Consider the following 19853-nt stretch of genomic DNA (forward strand, 5'->3'; position numbering starts at 1 on the left):
TTAAAACACTCAAGGGTAATATGAAATTGTTTTTTGTAAAATTTGATTTTTCAATAATTTTTTATTTATGTTTGGAATAATATATGACCTATATACATTCGACCAACAGATAGAGGAAAGATAAATTTGAATTTTTTTTATACAAACAGCGTGAAAGCATTTCATATCTAATCTATCTGTTATTCATACCTGCAGATTTGAGCTTTCATCGTAAGTTAATGTTGCCACTCAAACGAACCTAATTGTACTAGTTTTGGAAAACTTTTGGAAAACGAACATCTGCATGAAGTAACTGAAGAAAAGCCGTAACGGAGAGGTCAAATAACATCACAAGATGATTATCCCTTTTCAGATCCATACTGAAATTTGCCGACACGGAACTTATAAACTCATTAAACTGTACGAATAGCTCCGAAACAAAAGCTTGACAGCGAGGTTTGAGACAAGATATTTCTTAGAAGGCAGCAGACTTACAGTAGTCTAGGAACAGCATATAGTTTAGATGTACCGTGTACGTACTTCATTGACAGCACATATAAGAATATACCGCCGCAGATTTTAGATATCTAACGATTGTTATAAAGACAAGTAATTGAAGAAGAGAGGTTCCTAATGTAAAAACCACAAAATGACTGGAAAAGTTGATGTCCATCCACTTGGTTCTTCTAACTTGACGAGCTTTACGCAGCTTGAGATTTCTGGCGCTTTGCGTGCTGGAGGATGGGCTCCTTGACCTAAAATTGTTGAGATATGCTAAATTAACAAGGAGATTAAGAATTTAATCATTGTACGAGAAGAGCTTCTAATTGCATTCAAAGAATAGAATTAGTTTGGAGCATACAGTGCTTGCTTTCCTGAAACGCTTGTCCTGAGTTGACTTGCTTACAAAAATGTCCATCTCGTCACAGTGGTTAGTTTTTTCATTGGCTCTGCCATCTTCAGCCCCAGGCACAAAGCTCTCTCTAGAAGCAGCAGGCTGTAACCAACCATATCAAGAACTCTAAATTGAGCTACTAATATTTCAATAGGGTGATTGATGTTTTTTTAAAAAAATTATTGTTAACAGCAGAAATTATCTGTTCTGTAAGTGGAATTGATGTTGGAAAACAATCAACTTACCTCAATCCTGCTTGTAGGAGTATGTACACGTTCCCTTCGCCTAGTTGCACCTGATTCAGTCCTAATCAAGCCATTCTGGTGTGCATCAGATCTGCCCCGGGTGCGTGTGACATCTGATCCAATCGAGTGGAGGCCACCACAGGTGGACAAGTCATTGTGATTGTTACCTAATAGCCGACACAGATTTCTGTTTAGTATCCACTGCATCGATGTAATTAAGGCATCAATATATGTTCGGGAATTAGCTAAGAAAATAGGATTGAGCACCAATAGTCTCAGCCTCTGGGTGATTGGACTTGTTAAATGGCTCCTTCAAATCCACATCCTGAACAAGTTGATGCATAAAAATGGCAGCAACGCAGACAATCTAATGATATTTTGAGATATGGAAGGAAATTGAGTTTTATGATATTTACCATAGCATCTGAGTCTAAGATCTTCTTTACTTCGTTTAACTTTTTTTTAGTAAGATCGGAATGGATCACACGTTTTCCTATGACATAAATGACGTGTTAATTGAAATGTCTTTCTTTGGTTAGAAAATGCCATGGAAATAATACGTTTACCTAGTCTGCGGTTGCCACTAACTTCAACAAAGCCATCTTGGATCATTTTGTCAATAAGCTTGCGAACTGTAGCCTGGTTGGCTTCACCCTCAAGTTTATTCTGAAGCTTTGAGATACTTACATAGTTCATTGGAAGAGCATGATACAAAGCCTGAGACAAAAGCCACAGTTCATTCACTGATCATGAAATTACAGATGAACATGAATTGCAGGATATCACGTGCATCACTAATTTGTTTTACAAATAATTACAATGGATACATAGTCCTCCCCTTGAGTTCAAGACAAAGGTGTTTGATATTTATGAAGTGTGAAAGTTCAAATCTTTTAGTCGTTCAAGTCATGAAAAAGTAAAACTATTGATACTTTTACAATTATCAGTTCTCAAGTATAAGAACTTGACAGGTATGGTAGAGGAACGCCACATTATTTTACAGATAAGTTGGAGGAGTCATTTCTTTTAGATATGAGAGCCCGGAACCATACAAGTAATAAAAGTGGAGAAAATTTCACCTTCATATACATGTGATCTAAACCCATATTACTAGCTTTGCCACCATCTTCCTCTTTCACAGCATCAAACTCGTACTCAAGTTTCTAATATTCGGATATAATTCACAAGGTTAGAACATTATATGACAGTTTCAGGATATGAGCCAAGGCAAAGAGGGAAAAATGAAAGAAAAAAACCTGACCTTCTTATTGATGAAGTAACTTTCTGCTCCAGCTTTTAATACAATACCTTCATTCACCAGCCTCTCCATAATTTCTGGACCAGAAGGAAGATTTAGCATTGCTCAACGGCAAAACTTACAGGACTAGAACTCTGTTATCAGTTATAAAGTGAGAGGATCCTCGATATGTACCTTCAATCAAGATCTGCAAACATTGAAACATTGGTCAGGTATACAAACAAGTACAACTTGGATGGCCTCAACAAACAGAAACTCCATTTAAGTATAGAAAGAACTATTTTCATCTCCATGACGTCATTGAATCATAAAAAATATCCTCACCACAGAGATATCTGGAAAATATGAGAGAACATCAGTGAGCTCAACAGTTTCAAGGTGGTGTGAGATTATCCAGTACTTCACCCTTCCAAATTGTTTTTCATCTTCTGATGGATCCTGAGTATTATCTGAATAGAAAGCAGCATCAATATTCTATCTAAACTTGAATGACATGGAAGTTCATTTTAATTTCTTCTGGCAATTTGTATAGAACCTTCATCACTTGCACCATTTTCTTGACATTGTTGTTTTCCTATCAACAAAATGTCGTAGATATCTGGTTACACCGAGAGTACGATAAATATAAACCGACAAGATTGTAAATGTAGAGGTAAATTTACCTATAGGTGCAACAATGTATCGATCATCATCTGAATCACTGATCTGAAGAAACAAGTAGAATAACAAGTTTTTGAGTGGTGAAAAAAAAAGGGTTTAGTTTCCAAGCACCAGTAACTTAATAATAGAAGGAGAAAATGAATTTAATTAATACCTCATTCTCAGATTCACTATCTTCAACTTTTTGGGTAGAATCAACTCCCAAGCTTACCTCATCATGGGGATTGTCATTATTTTCATCTTCACAAGGATCAAGCACACTTTTAACCTGTTGAGTCAACGAGTATAGGAATATTATAAGATCTCTAAAACAACATGAAATCATACTATGTTGTTGAGATTTCATACCTTCAGAGCTAGTACTAGATGTTTACTGTTGACCCTGCCAACTTCCATCCTCAAGGGATTTCTAGTCCATGGATTATGAGCTTCCTCTTCCGTGCTGCCTCTGAAAAATGGGGGCTCATAGTCCGAAGGCTGAAATATCAAGTACAAGGGGTAAATTTTTAAACGTCATAGTTGGGATAAGGATATGACGGCATTAAACAATTCCACATGTTCGCAACAAGAGATAAAACTCCCCATAGTTTATAAATAAAAAGTCCTACCGTAACATCGTCATAATATAGTAGCTTCATCAATACAGTTCGCTGAAAGAATGAAATGCATAAAATTAGCTTTATAAAAGTTTCCCACATCGGTAGTGAAGTGAATTTAAAAGGTCAATGCCAGTGTAGGTCTCCAGAAATAGGACCTCTTCAGGCATCTTATCCAGAGTTCTCATTAGTTGAATCAATGTGCGAACCATTTTACATGCAGAACTCCTGAAAGTAGCATTTGTCTCATAAATTTACGCATTATTTTCATTATAGACTCAACCAGAATAAGATTGCAGAAAATGGATGATTTTCAGAATTTACAATGATTTAAATACCTCATCTGACTAGGAGTTATCTCTGTTGTGGAGTTACACTTGAATGACCCTCCCTTTTTGGTCCCACTACGATTGATGTTCATTGAGACCTCTTGGCTATCAGAATTAGAGTAACTGAATGCAACTGCAAGAAAGGTACTTTGTTAATATCTGCATAAATGAAAAAATGATGTCGAATAACTGGTCACATGTACATTGGAAATCGATAAACCAGAAAAAGAAGTTCAAGCATCAGCATTAGCTTAAAACTATTTTATGTTTTGGAGATAACAATATTGACAAATCAAATACACCCTGAAGACGAACAATTGTTAAACGTTCAATAACAAATTATGATTTCTCAGATGATCTTATTCTAGAATTATTCTCTATCTCATATGTTTTGCAAGACATAAAAGGACCTACATGAATATTCCTCGATCATTGGGCCATCCACTGTCTCACATACACAGAACAAGAGTGTTTTCAAATACTTTTTCTGTAACGCATCATAAACACCTATCAAGAAAAGAAAATACAGAAGATGGATGAGCTGAAGAGGTTGGGGCAATAATTATTTATTGCGAAAACTCTATAGCATTTGTGGATTGTTTAACGTACCTTTCTCCATCCAATCAATGAGTCTGCGTGATTCAGCATCCATAGGCATAAGTTTTTTAATCTTCATGTCTGTTGCAGTGTGAAGATAAATGAATTCAAATCATCAACTGATTAAAACTGCGGCAGAATGCACAAGGAGTGTAGTAGACTCACCCAAGGCCGGAACAGACTTATCATTAAAATATTTCTCGGGGAAAAGACCTCTGATGTAACTGATGTTAAATATAGCAATGCGTAACAGATTCCTTGTCTGTTCAAATTAAAAAGCATTTTCGTAATGATTTTTAATAATGTTGTAACATGTGGAATTACAAGGAAATGGGAAAAAAAATTCTGTTACTAACATAGAAACAACACAAAAGTCCAACTGATGCACATGTTCTATGATGTAATGATTCAAAACAAAGAGAAGGTCAACATCATCACAATTAGCTACATCAAAGGCAGCTATTGGCTGGTAACAAAAATATAGATCTGTAAGGTTACTGCTGTGTTTTCTGATATTAATCCTCCTATTTCCTCAACTAGACAGGCTTGGGTTGTTGTCAAACCGGGATGTTTTCTCAACTCAAATCTTTTGACACCAAGCAATTGCAATCATGGTTGACGAAATACATTGTAGTTCAGATGAAAAAAACTCGAGTCTCTAAATATTTTTGTGTATAACTTAAGCTAATAGAGAACACACGAACTAATTGGAAAATCTTCAGAGGTTATCTACACATGAAATCTGAATAGTACAATCAATTTCTGAATAATTTTCATATATAATATGCGTAACAATAAATGACCAAAAGCTTAGATTCTTCAAAATATGAAGCACCAAATGCATATCACTCCTACCTCACTGAATTTTTAAGTCAGTATGACAACAGCTTCGAATTATTGACGTACTTTCTGACATTTTCTGATTCGGATCTCACGTGATTGATTAAAAAAATTTCACACATCAATGGCATTATACTATTACAGATCAATCAAACCGAAGCAAAATTTCACTAGCTCGACCAACACAACAGACAGCCTTCACAGTCTTCGAAAACTCGTTTAATACACTCAAGCATGATTCCAAAAGCATGACAGCAATTTACATATCAAAACAGCAGTTCATGTAAATTTTCAATGCACTAAAACAGTAGATCCACAGCTTGAATAACACCATAACCAATCGTAGAGTAACAAAACGTATACACAAAGGTGCATAAAAATAGAACAAAAACGCGATCAAAATCAAACAGAGTCACAAAATGTCGAACACAGAGGCAAATTTTGCATAAAACCGGACAAATACACCGCGATCACAGCAAAATACAAAAAAAAATAAAAATAAACACCAAACATCGATTGAAACCTGGTTAACTAAGATTCAAATAATCACTGGCTAAATCTACAGAAGAAGATATAAAATGACGATAAAACAAAAATCTGAGAAAAGTGATTACGAGAAGAAGCGAGTCCTGCTCAGTGATCTCTGATTCCTTCACTTTCTGTGCAACCACCTGAAATTCGAGGAGAAAATGTTAGAAATGGAAAATAAGGAGGAAATTTGGATGAGTTTACTCGATAGAGAAAGGTCTCAGCTCACCATTGTTTCGAGCAATCTGAGAGAAATGAGTTAGAATTTGGAAGGAAATGAAATGGCGGGACACGAGAGAAGTCGACGAGTATATATATATATAATTGAGAGCTAAACCCTGGTTAGAGAGAAAATTACCAGAGTTGCATTGGTAACCGTGGTTAAAGGAGCATGAGAAACTTGTGTGCGTGATAGAGCCCGTAATTTTACTTTAAAGTAGGGGTATTTTTGGTCCTGAATTTTTTATTCGGATTAACTAGAAGCTCGGCTAGGGAAATATAGTTGCACGAGTGTCCAAGGGTAGTTGATCATTGATGATTATAATTTCACCTAGGTATATCCAATGTATTTGCTCATCTTATTTTAAATAATATAAACTTAGTTTACTGATTTAAAAATACAAAAAAAAAATCGAATTTGTAACGGTCAAATCTATTGTTAAAATCGATTAACGATGAGTTTGAAAAACGTCCTAATTGTATCGTCATTGATTCCAAAGACGATTTTTGTGAAAATTGTTACAATTTTGGCAACGATCTTCATTGAAGAACCCGTTGCTATTGCCTTTCCCCATCAGTTTTATTGTTAGGTGGCACAGATGAAGCTCGGGAATTTGACCTTATCATCCGACAAGGCCAAAACTAATCGTTCACATTTATTTCTTCAATGGTTTTTCTGGGACTGGAGTTGAAGCCCAATCCCCCTCCAAAAATGATCATAATGTTTTTTTTTTACCTCCAGTGAAACTTGTAAAAATGATGGAACTCTGTGTAAATTAAATAGGCTAAACATGGATTGTTTCACTGCACGGGCAATGAACGGCCCGGATCACTCCACATGAGTGATCCGGGCCCACCTCCATGTAAAAAAAAAAATTGACTCGGAAAAATCCGAGCCGTTGGATCGACCTTTGCGGGCACTGCCAGCAGAAGTAGGGTCGAGTAAACAGCTAAACACACCCTGTGTCATTATAATGTAGCTCACGTGTCCCAATCGATTTTTGCTGAGTTTTTAATCATTTTGGAATTTTGTAAAGGCTTTTTTACCCTCATACTTTTTAGTAGACAAAATACACATTTTTTTTTACAACATTGTTCCCGAAAGTGGCGGAGGAGATTTGGAAGAAAACCCTAATCCTCAATTCAATCACCACTGTGGTATCGTACACAAATCTTTAGTGGTGTTCCCAAATCCGACATATCTTCATGTTCTATTTCACTTTCATGGTATGGATTTGTCGATGAATTTTGTTATATGGTATGGAGGTTACGAATTCGTATCAGAAAATAATCTATGTTGGAAGTAAGAAATACGAGTTTGAGAATGTAAACTTCGAAGTTTAATTTTAAGATTTATATGATATGTACAATCTGTGTCGTGGAAATAAATTTAATATCAATTTCTTTTACACAATTCCTGGTTTAGTGATTGAACATGGTCTGATAAATATTCATAGAGATGCAGATATGGCAAACATGTATGCATTGTATCAGGATTCAGACTTGGTAACGATTTGTATAGAAGAGAATGGTAGACCCTAAAATCATGTTAGACCAATTAGGAAACATTACATCTGTTGAAACATTTGTTAATTCCAGTCCTATAGGTTATCTTGATGAATGAGAGAAGATAAATGGACTTTTATATCATATAGACACAAATAAGGATGTAATCGAGTCGAGCTAAGCCGAATTCTTGAATGTTTGAGCTTGGTTCGTTTATAACCGAGCCGAGCCGAGCCGAGCCGAACCGAGACGAGTCGAGCTTTATTTAACGAATATATACATGGCTCACGAGCTTATTCAAACCTTTATCGAACCTAAACAAGTTTAATAAATATGAATTATACATTTAAATTAATTAAAAACTAAATTATATATTTAAAGAAAAATATATTATTCTTATTAAAATTTATAAATTTATTATAATAAATAATTTTAATAGATTTTTCTATATATTTCATAAATAATATGCAAAATCAATAAATCAAATATCAAAAACTATTATTTTTTCATCTAAAAGATTACTCATTACTTACCAACGAACATGTTCACGAGCTAACGAATCGAATACTGTAAAGCTTAAGTTTGGTTTGTTTATCTTAACGAACATCATTAAACGAGCTCAAACGAGCTTTTATCGAATCAAGCTTCGAATAGCTCACAAACGGTTTGGTTCGTTTACATCCCTACTTACATAAAAGACTAATGAAAGCATTTAAAGAACTTGCTCCTGATTTTGAGCATATACATTGCTTTAGACATGTATCAATTTTTTAAAAAAAAAATCAAAAGTTTGGATTTTAAAGACTTGTTTTGGAGGCAGCTACAACAAACAAAAATGAGTTTGAGGAACATATGAACAAAGTTGCACTGGTGGATCCTAAAGTGAATGTTAGCCGAGAGATAACATGTTAATGACTCGAGAAAATTCCACCGGTACACTGGGCTAGAAACCATTTCACCACTAAGTACTGGCATGCTTTACATGCCTTGGGTTCTATATAACACCACGAACGAAATAACGAGCTTCTCGAAAACACGAAAAATGCGGGGTTTTTAGAAACCACTTTTGCGTAAAAAGTCTAATGATTGGCAGAATCATATTCAACAAATGAGAGATGTCATCACACGAGATGTATGAGAATTGATACACAGCTCACACTTGTGCACACCAATTAGCTAGGAAACTCGGCGCCACTATAAAATTCCGAGTTTAGTAATTCTTGTTTACCTTCAGATGTCATCTTCTCTTCCTCTGCTTCACACTCTAAACTAACAAAATTTCGAATATAAAGTGTGTATTAAGCACTCAAATTCAATTCTCTAGCACACGGAGGATCTTACTCGTTTCTATGTTAAGCCCTCCCAAGACAATATCTATTTTACAGTCGGATTCAAAGAGGCATTTTTGACTAAATTAAAACTATCAAACTTGTAGTAATAGTTCTTCACAAATATTTGCTACAAAATTCCAACAGCAATGAGATCACAAGAACATGGGAAATCATCTATTGAATGGAAAAAGGAAAGCACCAATTAAAACAAGTTCATTTCAGCCAAAGTCTTTCTTCTATTCCCAGCCACTTGGGGCTACAACATCAACAGCAGGAGGTTGCATTGCTGGGGAAGCAGCTACGTCCCATCCATCCGCACCTACACATACAAATAGCTTTTCAAATAAATATGGTTTTGATTAATAAAAAACAAACAAGACCTAAATTTTGGTGGGGGAGCGGATGACTGATTCATCTCAGCACAAGAGAGAACTTGATTTCCTGAAGCTGATTAATTAACCATATGTGGGCGATCGGGTCCAATCAACAGTATAAAAAATATGCCGGGTGCTATTGTTTTTCATTGCTCTGATGCAATGTTGAGGACTAGCAAGTTCTGTCTCCAACGCTCCAACATAAGCCATAAATTAAATCTTTTCAGGGAAAGTTGCATTTCAAGTTATCAATTGGAACAAACCAAAATTAAGTATGAAACTAGACTGGCGAGATATCACCACTTCTATAATTAAGAAAAAAACACTAACCCCCATCACCAGTCCATCCACTAGCAACAGGTGGTACAGCAGCACCCATGTCAGGAGCCCATTGAGCATCTGGTATCTGGCCAGTGGACCAATCTGGGGCCAGTGCAGCAGCAGCAGAATAATCAGTATAATCAGGGAGTGCGGGGACTTCCTCTTCTTGTTGTTCCTTAGACTCCTCAGGCTCCCTGTAGAAAAATAGATCAACCTGCGAGCAAAAATAAAATTAAAAATGAGATGGCATGCGATAATAAATCGAACAAATATCCTTCGCCACCTTTAATTTCATGCACGAGTTTATGACTGTAGGAATCAACCAGACACTATAAAGTCACTCAAAACTCATAAACAAAAAGCTTCAACGCTTAAATGTCGGAAAAAGAAACTACAGCCACCGTGCAAGTAAACAAAACACATAATCAAACTACTTTGACGATAACTTCAAATCTGCTACAGAAAACCACAAATGTTTCATGAAATCAATTGTAAAATAAGACATGTAGTCCATAAATAATGCTTATGCAAGTGCAGCATTTGCCCATGAAGAAAATTGCTATATGAAAAAAATTGAAGAAAATCATCTCACCATGACATCCCACTTGTGACCAGGAGCAACGACACCACGCATCTGCAGAACCATCCTGGCCAAGAGCCAGAAAAGACAACCTATGCTGTGCTTCCCCTTGTTATTGGCAGGGATACCAATATCAACATGGCGCATTGGGGAATCAGTGTCACAGAAAGCAATGGTTGGGATGTTATAAAGAGCAGCTTCTTTAATAGGCTGCAAAAGTAGATAAAGTATCAAAACCGCGACAGAATTTTACAACCCCCTCGATTTAACGATATGAGAACCAATAAAGCAATACACCATCTATTTGCTCAAAATGAGAGACCTGGTGATCAGTTCTTGGGTCTGTTAGAATGAGAAGTCTTGGTTCGCTGAATGATGTTTGAAGTTGATTGGTGAATGTACCAGGCGTGTGGCGACCAGCAATCGCATGAGCTCCAGTATATTGCGCAAACTTCAAGACAGCTCTTTGACCATATGGTCTGGCAGACTGAACGATTATGTCCTGAGGATTCTCAATAGCAACAATAACCCTTGCAGCCAACTGAAGCTTCTCCCATGTTTTCCCAATGTTAATGATATAGATTCCTGAAAATTTTAAAAAATAAGGCAAATTCAAAACCAGAAGAACCAACAACCAAGCAACGGTAGCACACTTAAAAACTTTGTACACATAAACATAAAGTAGAAACTATTAACTGAATAGTATTCAGTCAGTGATTGTTTCCCCACAACGTACTTTACAACCAAATAAGAAGTAAAATGCTGCTAATGAAACAAAAATGAAGCAAATTGGCCCGTGACTCCTCCTGGACTATAATCTACACACTTAATTCCAGCTGATTAGAACAAAAAGAGAGAATATAACAACCTTTTTTCATTTCGATCATGCTCATTCTGTCATTCCAAGATGAGTAAAATTTACGCATTTTTTTGTCGTTTACTTGTTCCAAATTTATCATGATTACTGTCTCGAATGCATGAATCAACATCAACATATGGTTAAGCCAAATCTAGGGCTTCACTGCCTTCAGATTCAAAATTTAAGACATATCATAGGCAAGGGTAGCATCATCACTATCGATTATGCTTATAGAAGCGTGAAAAAAGAAGAAAAAGCATTAACAAAGACAATTAAAAACAGCATATTTAAGCTTCAAATATAGGGTTGAGAAAATCAATGCACAAACTAAGAGTCATATATCACTTGTAGCAACCAAAGCAACACCATTTCTCATAAAAATAGAGTTCAAAAATCAGATTCACTCAACAAATTGGTGCGTGTATATTTACCGTCATTGCGGCGCTTGAAAACATATCGCTCCATCTGAAAGTCACAATTTTTGGTGCCGAGGTGCACTTCAGCTGCCAACATCATCTGTATGTCGGCCTCCTTCTCCGAAAGGGTCGTAGCCGGAGCCGCCATTTACTTCAAGTTTCTCGCCTTTCCGCCAACGATGCAAAGGTGCTGGTAGATGGAGAAGACGATCTTATTTTTACGTATGTATCCCTGTTTTCTCAGAATCCCTAAAAAATATCATAAAGGCCTAATACCAATGATCCCTTTTTGTTTGGGTCTATACCCATATTGGGCTTTAACTTGAGCTATTTAAGCCCAATATAACAAAATTCTGTGAGCTCCATATCCTATTTCACCATTTCGGGCTTAAAATAGCCCATCTTTAAATCATGTATACAAAGGTATAAATGGTTCAAGAATAGGCTTGAAGATATATGGAGCTCAATATTTTTATGTTAATAATTTTATTTTTATAGATTACGAAAAAATATTTGGTGAATTTTTTTAAAATAAAATATATCGAAATAAAATATTTTCCAGAAACAAATTTGGCACCTTTTTCAATTTATATTTATATCTCGATCATATTACGAAGCTTGAGGCTCTGATACCACTTCAATATTAAGCTCAGTTAATCGTCATTGTTCTCAAATTTTACATTCGAAAACAACAAGCCTCACAAGTACAGTTTCAGAATACAAACCAGTCCATTCATTCATAATAGAGAATTACATTATTCTTACAACTTCAAATCAAATTGAACAACAAAATTGTCTATCAAATGCAACAGAATAAAAGATAAACTAAACTAAAAAGAGCAACGAGTTCATCTCATCGGCAGCCCCAAAACAATTATGTTCTTCATCATCCAATTCTTCTTCGTTCTTATGCTTTCATATCATAATATACATACCGGACGAATTTTAAATTTTTAAATGTCAATCAAAACAATAGCCACAAAACTGTGAGTGCAAGGTATTGGATATTTGAATATAACCTTAACTCGAAATTGGATGACACCTTGGACAGGACTTTGGCTCGAAAATATGTAGCACTTGAACAAAGTTTCAGCAGCATTGGACGAAAATAAAGCTAGGAATTTCAAGAATATGGAGAGGATGGTGTGGATTATTTTTCATGCCTTGTGTCCTCCATTCATAGGGGAAGAATGGCAAGGTGAAGGGTCCCTCATAATGGCCATTAAGACCCTCTTTTATGGCCATTATTCAGCCATTATTTGGCTAATTATTCAGCCATTAAGTGGTTGATTATGGTGGTCAATCCGGCAGTTACAAACTGGTCCATTGTGCCTTCAATTTGCTTCTTCATTTTCAAACTTTAGCGTTGTTCTAGTACATGCATTTTCGAAATTCATACATGCCACATGCATGTGACTCGAAATTTCGAGTCATGTACGTGAAATTCATGGTCTTCGCAACCTCTCGATTAGAAAAAAAAATCAAAGTTCTAGAAAGTACGAAGAGCATCAAAACATGAGCGAAGCTTCAAGATTTTTACGATTAAGCGAAATTAATATGAGCTTAAACATAAAAAAATTCAATTTAAAATATAATTTTTGTTATAGAAAAGATATTATAGATGATTATTGATATTGTTATCTATTCAAGTTCTGTAAATCTACTCTATAAATAGAGGTCTTCAATGATGAATAAAGTACACAAAATCATTCTCTCTTCTCTATATTCTCTACTATTCACAACACGTTATCAGCACGAGTGCTCTTCAAGATAAAATTTATAAATAATTTATTCTTATTCTTGTATGAATGCTCTTGAAGAAGCACAATATTTAGATTTAATATTGATGCTCCCGAAGTAGCACAAATTATAGATTTATATTGATGCTCCTGAAGAAGCACAACTTTTAATTTTATGTTGATGCTCCTGAAGTAGCACAACACGACTTTATGTTGAAGATATTGATAGATCTATGAATAAAATATTAATGAATAAGATTTATCAATATTCCCGAAGAATCTTGATCTAAAATCATAAAGATCTATCAATATCTATGAATAATATTGATATAAAATATAATGTTATCATATTTCTGAAGAATTTAGATAACTATCATATGTTTCGACAATATTCTTGAAGAATATTGATTATAAATGTATTGTTGTTTAAGATTTATATTATTTGGATTTTGATGATTTAACTAGTCGCTAAAATATTGTGTGAATACTAGTATTTACTAGTTTTATGATAATTTTTGAGTCAATCACAATACTATATTTGATATCAATTGGACCAAAAAAAAAAAAATTCTTCACAACCGCAGCAGCGATGTGTGAAATTCTAGGTGTGGGAGTAATTTTTTTTTTTAAGACATAAATTTTCTTATAATTTCTTTAAGTCCAAAGTGTTGGATTTTTTTTTCATTTTCAAGAAATATATGGCTTGTTTACGAAGTTGGGCAGGATTCTGTGATATTTGTTTTACGTATTTAGAATAATTGTGCGTAAAAGAGTTTTATTTTCTTTAGTTTATAATGCTACAATTTGTAATTAGTGCAATTTCTAATAGATACATAAATTATTAATTGAGCACATCTCAATGTACACCTGCATCGATGTTAGTTTAACAAATAGAATAACAAAATTTCAAAATTGCATAGTAAAAGTAATAACATGCATAATTTGTTATAATATTTATTTTCAATAATAGTAATGCAATTTTACTCTATTTATGTCATGATTCTAATTATATAATTTTTTTCTTTTTTTTTAAGTTGCAATGGCGAACATCACCAAACTTGAATTTGAAGCACTTGACTTGACTGGAAAAAATTATTTATCATGGATTTTGGATGCCGAGGCCCACCTTATCTCTATGAATTTAGGAGATACAATAAAAGAAGGAAATGAAATGTCCCAGCAGGACCGTGCAAAGGCACTTATTTTTCTCCGTCATCACCTCAATGATGGGTTGAAAGTCGAATATCTCACTGTGAAAGAGCCACGAGAGCTTTGGAAAAATCTAAAAGAATCCATCAACGAACTGTAATTCTCCCAAGAGCCCGATATGAATGGATGCACCTACGGTTACAAGATTTTAAGTCCGTAAGTGACTATAACTCTGCATTATTCAAGACTAGTTCCACACTGATACTTTGTGGAGAGAAAGTCACTGATCAAGACATGTTAGAAAAAACATTCTCCAGTTTTCATGCATCAAACATGCTCCTGCAGCAGCAATATCGTGAACGTGGATTTCAAAGGTACTCTGAACTCATCTCATGCTTACTAGTTGCTAAACAAAACAATGAGCTGCTCATGAAAAATCACCAAATGCGCCCAACTGGATCCACACCATTTCCCGAAGCAAATGGAACTACATTTCCTGAAGAATATGAAATTGCATTTCCTGAAGTGAATGCTAATTCCACTCAAAATCATAACAATGAAAGTGGACGTGGACGTGGACGTGGGCGTGGCCAAAGAAGATACTATCAGCAACAAAATGGAAAGAAACATAAAACAAGCCACCAGCAGTGGAATTCCAATAATGAAGAAGCAAAGGAGAAGAGTTCCAAAGTATATGAAGAAAAATGTTATAGATGTGGAATGGAAGGGCATTGGTCTCGTACCTGTCGTACGGCAAAACATCTTTTGGATCTATACCAAAAATCAATCAAGGAAAATGGAAAAATGGAGATAAATTTTGTGGACAATGATGATCCAATTGATATAACTCACTTGGACGTCTCTGATTTCTTTGCTAATCCAGATGGAAATATAGATAATTTGATTGGTGGTGGTGTGTTAGAAAATAATAAGTAATTACTTTCATTGATCTTGTTCCTACTTTGAATTTCTATTGTTTATTAGGTTATCGTGGTCTCGTTTTTATTTTGATGTTCAGTTCATGTTTAGGATTTGTCATGGAGGTTTATTTTGTTATTCAATAAATGTTTTCATTATTCAATAAAATATTTCATTTGAAAACTTTACACATTATTTATTGAATTTAGCTTATTGAATTATATTTTTATTTTAGATTAACGATGAAATGTCAGGATGAATGCTTAGTGGATAGTGGTACAACACATACTATTCTTCAAAATAAAAGGTATTTTTTGGAGTTAACATTAGCTGAAAATAATGTTACAACAATATCGGGTGCATCAAAAATTATTGAAGGTTATGGAAAGGCAAAAATTATTTTACCAAATAATACAAGCCTATATATTGAAAACGCCCTATATGCAAGCAAATCCAGTAGAAATTTGCTTAGCTTTAAAGACATCCGCCGAAATGGATACCATATTGAAACATTAAATGAAAATAATTTCGAATACCTTTGCATAACATCTATTATATCTGGCCAGAAGCAGATAAAAGAAAAATTATGCGCACTCCCTTCTGGAATGTATTTTACAACAATAAAAACAGTCGAAGCAAACATTGTCACAAACCAGAAGTTTGTTGACCAACAGAGCTTCAAATTATGGCATGATCGACTTGGTCACCCTGGGGCAACAATGATGCGCAGAATAATAATTAACTCACATGGACACCCTCTAAAGAACCAGAAGATTCTTTTACACAATGATAATCCATGTGTAGTTTGTTCACAAGGCAAACTAATTATAAGACCTTCCCCTACAAAGATTGATGTTGAAATCCCAACCTTCTTGGAGAGAATTCATGGGGATATTTGTGGGCCTATACACCCACCATGTGGACCATTTCGATACTTCATGGTATTGATTGATGCGTCTACTAGATGGTCACATGTTAGTTTGCTTTCAACTCGAAATATAGCTTTTGCTAGATTACTTGCGCAAATTATTAAATTACGAGCTCAATTCCCAGATCACTCAATCAAGACAATTCGTCTTGATAATGCTGCTGAATTTAAATCGCAGACATTTAATTACTATTGTATGTCAATAGGGATTTCAGTTGAGCATTCGGTTGCTCATGTCCATACACAAAATGGCTTAGCAGAGTCATTCATTAAGCGTTTGCAATTAATTGCTAGACCATTATTGATGAGAACCAAACTTCCATCATCTGTGTGGGGACATGCCATATTACATGCTGCATCATTGATTCGTATAAGGCCAACTAATTATCACCAATACTCACCCTTACAACTTGCTTATGGTCGAGAGCCTGATGTTTTTCACCTTCGAGTATTTGGTTGTGCAGTACAAGTCCCTCTCCCACCTACACAGCGAACCAAAATGGGCCCACAACGTAGACTTGGGATTTATGTGGGATATGATTCACCATCTATTATTAGATTTTTGGAACCTTTAACAGGAGATTTGTTTACTGCGAGATTTGCAGATTGCCACTTCGATGAATTGGAATTTCCAAATCTAGGGGAAATAAAGTTGTGTCCCGAAGAACAACAAAAGATTTGTTGGAATGAGAAAACACTATCTCATTATGATCCTCGAAATAATCAATGTGAGCAAGAAGTTGAAAGAATCATTCACCTGCAAAGAATTGCAAATCAATTGCCCGATGCTTTTGTTAATACAAAGAATGTGACAAAGTCACATATACATGCAGAGAATACCCCTGTCAAAATTGATGTCCCCATAGGACCAGCTATTATTCAACCTGCAAATGAATCTAAAATACGCCAGAAACGTGGTCGACCAATTGGTTCAAAGGATATTGTACCTCGAAAAAGAAAGGTACAAGAGAAAGAAAATTCAAAAGCTCCCGAAGAAGAAATCTTGGATGATATAGTAAGAGAGATCAATGAACCAAACTTGGATAATATTATTCCTGAAGAATCAAATTCTCATGAACATAATGAGATTTCAATAAATTATATATCATCTCGAAAATTGTGGGATCGAAATAACACAATTGTTGACACTGTCTTTGCCCTAAATGTCGCCCTTGACATCATACATGATGAAGACCCAGAACCACAATCCGTTAAGGATTGTCAACAAAGAGATGATTGGCCAAAGTGGAAGAAGGCCATACAAACTGAATTAGACTCACTAGAAAAACATAAAGTGTTTGGACCTGTAGTACGAACAACTGAAAATGTAATCCCAGTAGGATACATATGGGTTTTTGTACGAAAGATGAATGAAAATGATGAAATTGTAAGATACAAGGCCCGACTCGTAGCCCAAGATTTCTCGCAGAAACCTGGAATTGACTATGAGGAAACATATTCACCTGTGATGGATGCCACTACTTTTTGATTCCTAATCAGTTTAGCAGTATCAGAAACTCTTGATATGCGACTTATGGATGTTGTAACTGCTTATCTTTATGGTTCACTTGATAGTGATATATATATATGAAAGTGCCTGAAGGATTCCAACTATCGAAAGAAAATGGTGAAGCACCCAAGGCTATGTTATCAATAAAACTGCATAAATCCTTATATGGATTAAAGCAATCTGGTCGCATGTGGTACAATCGTCTTAGTGAATATTTGTTAAAAGAAGGATACACAAATAATGCTATTTGTCCATGTGCTTTTATAAAAAGAACAGATGAGAGTTTTGCAATTGTGGCAGTATATGTTGATGATCTAAATCTTATTGGTACTCCAGAAGAGCTTACTAAAACTTCCAATTACTTGAAAAATGAGTTTGAGATGAAAGATTTAGGAAAGACAAAATTTTGTCTCGGATTGCAAATTGAACATTTGCAAGAGGGAATATTTGTTCATCAATCATCATATACAGAAAAAATATTAAAGCGCTTTTACATGGACAAGGCACACCCATTAGCATCACCCATGTATGTTCGATCACTTGATGCTAACAAAGATCCTTTTCGACCACCTGAAAATGGAGAAGAAATCGTTGGTCCAGAAGTACCATATCTAAGTGCCATTGGTGCACTGTCATATCTCGCAAATTGTACTCGCCCAGATATATCATTTTCTGTTAATCTTTTAGCGAGATATAACTCATGTCCAACCCGAAGACGTTGGAATGGTGTAAAACACATATTTCGTTACCTTCAGGGTACAATTGATATGGGATTATTTTATTCGACAAAATCAAAGTCTCCTTTAGTCGGATATGCAGATGCATGATATCTTTCTGATCCACATAAAGCTAAATCCCAGACAGGTTATGTGTTTACACGAGGAGACACTGCTATATCATGGAAGTCGGTGAAGCAATCCTTAACAGCGACGTCTTCAAATCACTCTGAGATCATTGCAATGCATGAAGCAAGTCGGGAGTGTGTGTGGTTGAGATCTATGACACAACATATTCAAGAATCATGTGGACTCCCAACAGCCAAAGATGACCCAACAGTAATATTTGAAGATAATACTGCTTGCATTGCGTAGTTAAAAGGAGGCTACATCAAAGGTGATAGAACAAAGCATATTTCACCAAAGTTTTTCTATACACATGAGCTTCAAGAAAATGGTGATATTGACGTCCATCAAATTCGCTCAAGCGACAATGTAGCTGACTTATTTACAAAGGCATTACCAACTTCAACATTCAAGAAATTGGTGCACAAGATAGGGATGCATCAGTTGAAGGATCTCAGATGATTGAGATCAGGGGGAGTATCTATTGTTGTACACTTTTTCCTTCGTTCAGGTTTTCCCATTGGGTTTTTACTGACAAGGTTTTAACGAGACAACATTTGAACTCCCATATCTCTTAGAAGTAATTTAATGAGTCGATAATCATCTAAGGGGGAGTGTTATAGAAAAGATATTATAGATGATTATTGATATTGTTACCTATTCAAGTTCTGTAAATCTACTCTATAAATAGAGGTATCCAATGATGAATAAAGTACACAAAATCATTCTCTCTTCTCTATATTCTCTACTATTCACAACAATTTTAATTATCTCTGATAGACATAAATTAATTGTGGCGATGAAAATAAAAACCAGCAAACCAGCAGCATTATTTGAGAAAACAGTAGACAACAAGAATATCAGAAGCTACTGGTCTTGCAAAACAAAAGCAGTAGAAAGATAGAAAAACAGAATCAGTAGAAGATGTTGCCTAACGTGACTATTTTAAATGTTACCGTTAAGGTTTTCAAGTACTAGTATTAATTACAGCATTAATTACTATACGGAGTCATTTAATTCACTATACCGAGTTTAGTATAAAATAAGACTGATTGTTTTATAGCTTCTCTGCAGGAACCATTTTTGGTAATAAAGCTGACTCTATCAGAAACCTGAAGACATCCTCTGATTATGAACGTTGAACTCAGTCGCTTATATATACATGGAACAAACCTTTACAGAGACACGACTCTACGCACAATATCTTTTCAAGGATCAACGCTATTTCACTCAA

At 35.1% G+C, this 19853-nt stretch overlaps 3 protein-coding genes across 3 annotated transcripts; 1 reads left to right on the top strand and 2 right to left on the bottom strand.

The window, feature by feature from the left end:
* Positions 1-309: 309 nt before the first annotated feature.
* On the bottom strand, positions 310-6214 carry LOC140837092 (meiosis-specific protein ASY1). The gene is made up of 22 exons (XM_073203099.1): positions 6157-6214; positions 6014-6070; positions 4725-4821; positions 4572-4640; positions 4377-4469; positions 3972-4095; positions 3792-3861; positions 3646-3687; positions 3386-3514; positions 3192-3305; positions 3040-3082; positions 2913-2951; positions 2702-2826; positions 2552-2564; positions 2381-2454; positions 2199-2282; positions 1686-1836; positions 1536-1612; positions 1387-1444; positions 1120-1286; positions 842-976; positions 310-734 (listed from the first exon to the last, which is right to left on the bottom strand). The coding sequence occupies exons 1-22, from the start codon at positions 6157-6159 to the stop codon at positions 681-683; spliced, it is 1818 nt and encodes a 605-aa protein (XP_073059200.1). The 5' UTR covers positions 6160-6214; the 3' UTR covers positions 310-680.
* A 2716-nt stretch (positions 6215-8930) lies between these two features.
* On the bottom strand, positions 8931-11761 carry LOC140837088 (small ribosomal subunit protein uS2-like). The gene is made up of 5 exons (XM_073203097.1): positions 11549-11761; positions 10581-10843; positions 10271-10468; positions 9688-9892; positions 8931-9302 (listed from the first exon to the last, which is right to left on the bottom strand). Exons 1-5 carry the CDS (start codon positions 11679-11681, stop codon positions 9220-9222), a joined length of 882 nt encoding a protein of 293 aa, XP_073059198.1. The 5' UTR covers positions 11682-11761; the 3' UTR covers positions 8931-9219.
* A 2550-nt stretch (positions 11762-14311) lies between these two features.
* LOC140835654 (uncharacterized) lies at positions 14312-15357 on the top strand. Its single transcript, XM_073201054.1, has 2 exons — positions 14312-14577; positions 14673-15357. Exons 1-2 carry the CDS (start codon positions 14312-14314, stop codon positions 15355-15357), a joined length of 951 nt encoding a protein of 316 aa, XP_073057155.1.
* Positions 15358-19853: the final 4496 nt, after the last annotated feature.

This window comes from Primulina eburnea, chromosome 7 (assembly GCF_022965805.1).
Source record: "Primulina eburnea isolate SZY01 chromosome 7, ASM2296580v1, whole genome shotgun sequence".
Taxonomy (NCBI): Eukaryota; Viridiplantae; Streptophyta; class Magnoliopsida; order Lamiales; family Gesneriaceae; genus Primulina; species Primulina eburnea.

What these genes read in the sequence shown, in the direction of transcription:
- LOC140835654 (XM_073201054.1), top strand. Translation starts at nt 14,312, where the DNA reads ATGGCGAACATCACCAAACTTGAATTTGAAGCACTTGACTTGACTGGA. An exon ending in AAAGAATCCATCAACGAACT is followed by an intron (nt 14,578 to 14,672) that starts GTAATTCTCCCA and finishes ATTCAAGACTAG; the next exon opens with TTCCACACTGATACTTTGTG.
- LOC140837092 (XM_073203099.1), bottom strand. An exon ending in AATGATCGAGGAATATTCAT is followed by an intron (nt 4,096 to 4,376) that starts GTAGGTCCTTTT and finishes CCTTTCTTGCAG; the next exon opens with TTGCATTCAGTTACTCTAAT. An exon ending in AAATGGTGCAAGTGATGAAG is followed by an intron (nt 2,827 to 2,912) that starts GTTCTATACAAA and finishes CTTTCTATTCAG; the next exon opens with ATAATACTCAGGATCCATCA.
- LOC140837088 (XM_073203097.1), bottom strand. Translation starts at nt 11,681, where the DNA reads ATGGCGGCTCCGGCTACGACCCTTTCGGAGAAGGAGGCCGACATACAG. An exon ending in TTTCAAGCGCCGCAATGACG is followed by an intron (nt 10,844 to 11,548) that starts GTAAATATACAC and finishes TAAAATTTTCAG; the next exon opens with GAATCTATATCATTAACATT. An exon ending in GTCACAAGTGGGATGTCATG is followed by an intron (nt 9,893 to 10,270) that starts GTGAGATGATTT and finishes TTTTGCTCGCAG; the next exon opens with GTTGATCTATTTTTCTACAG.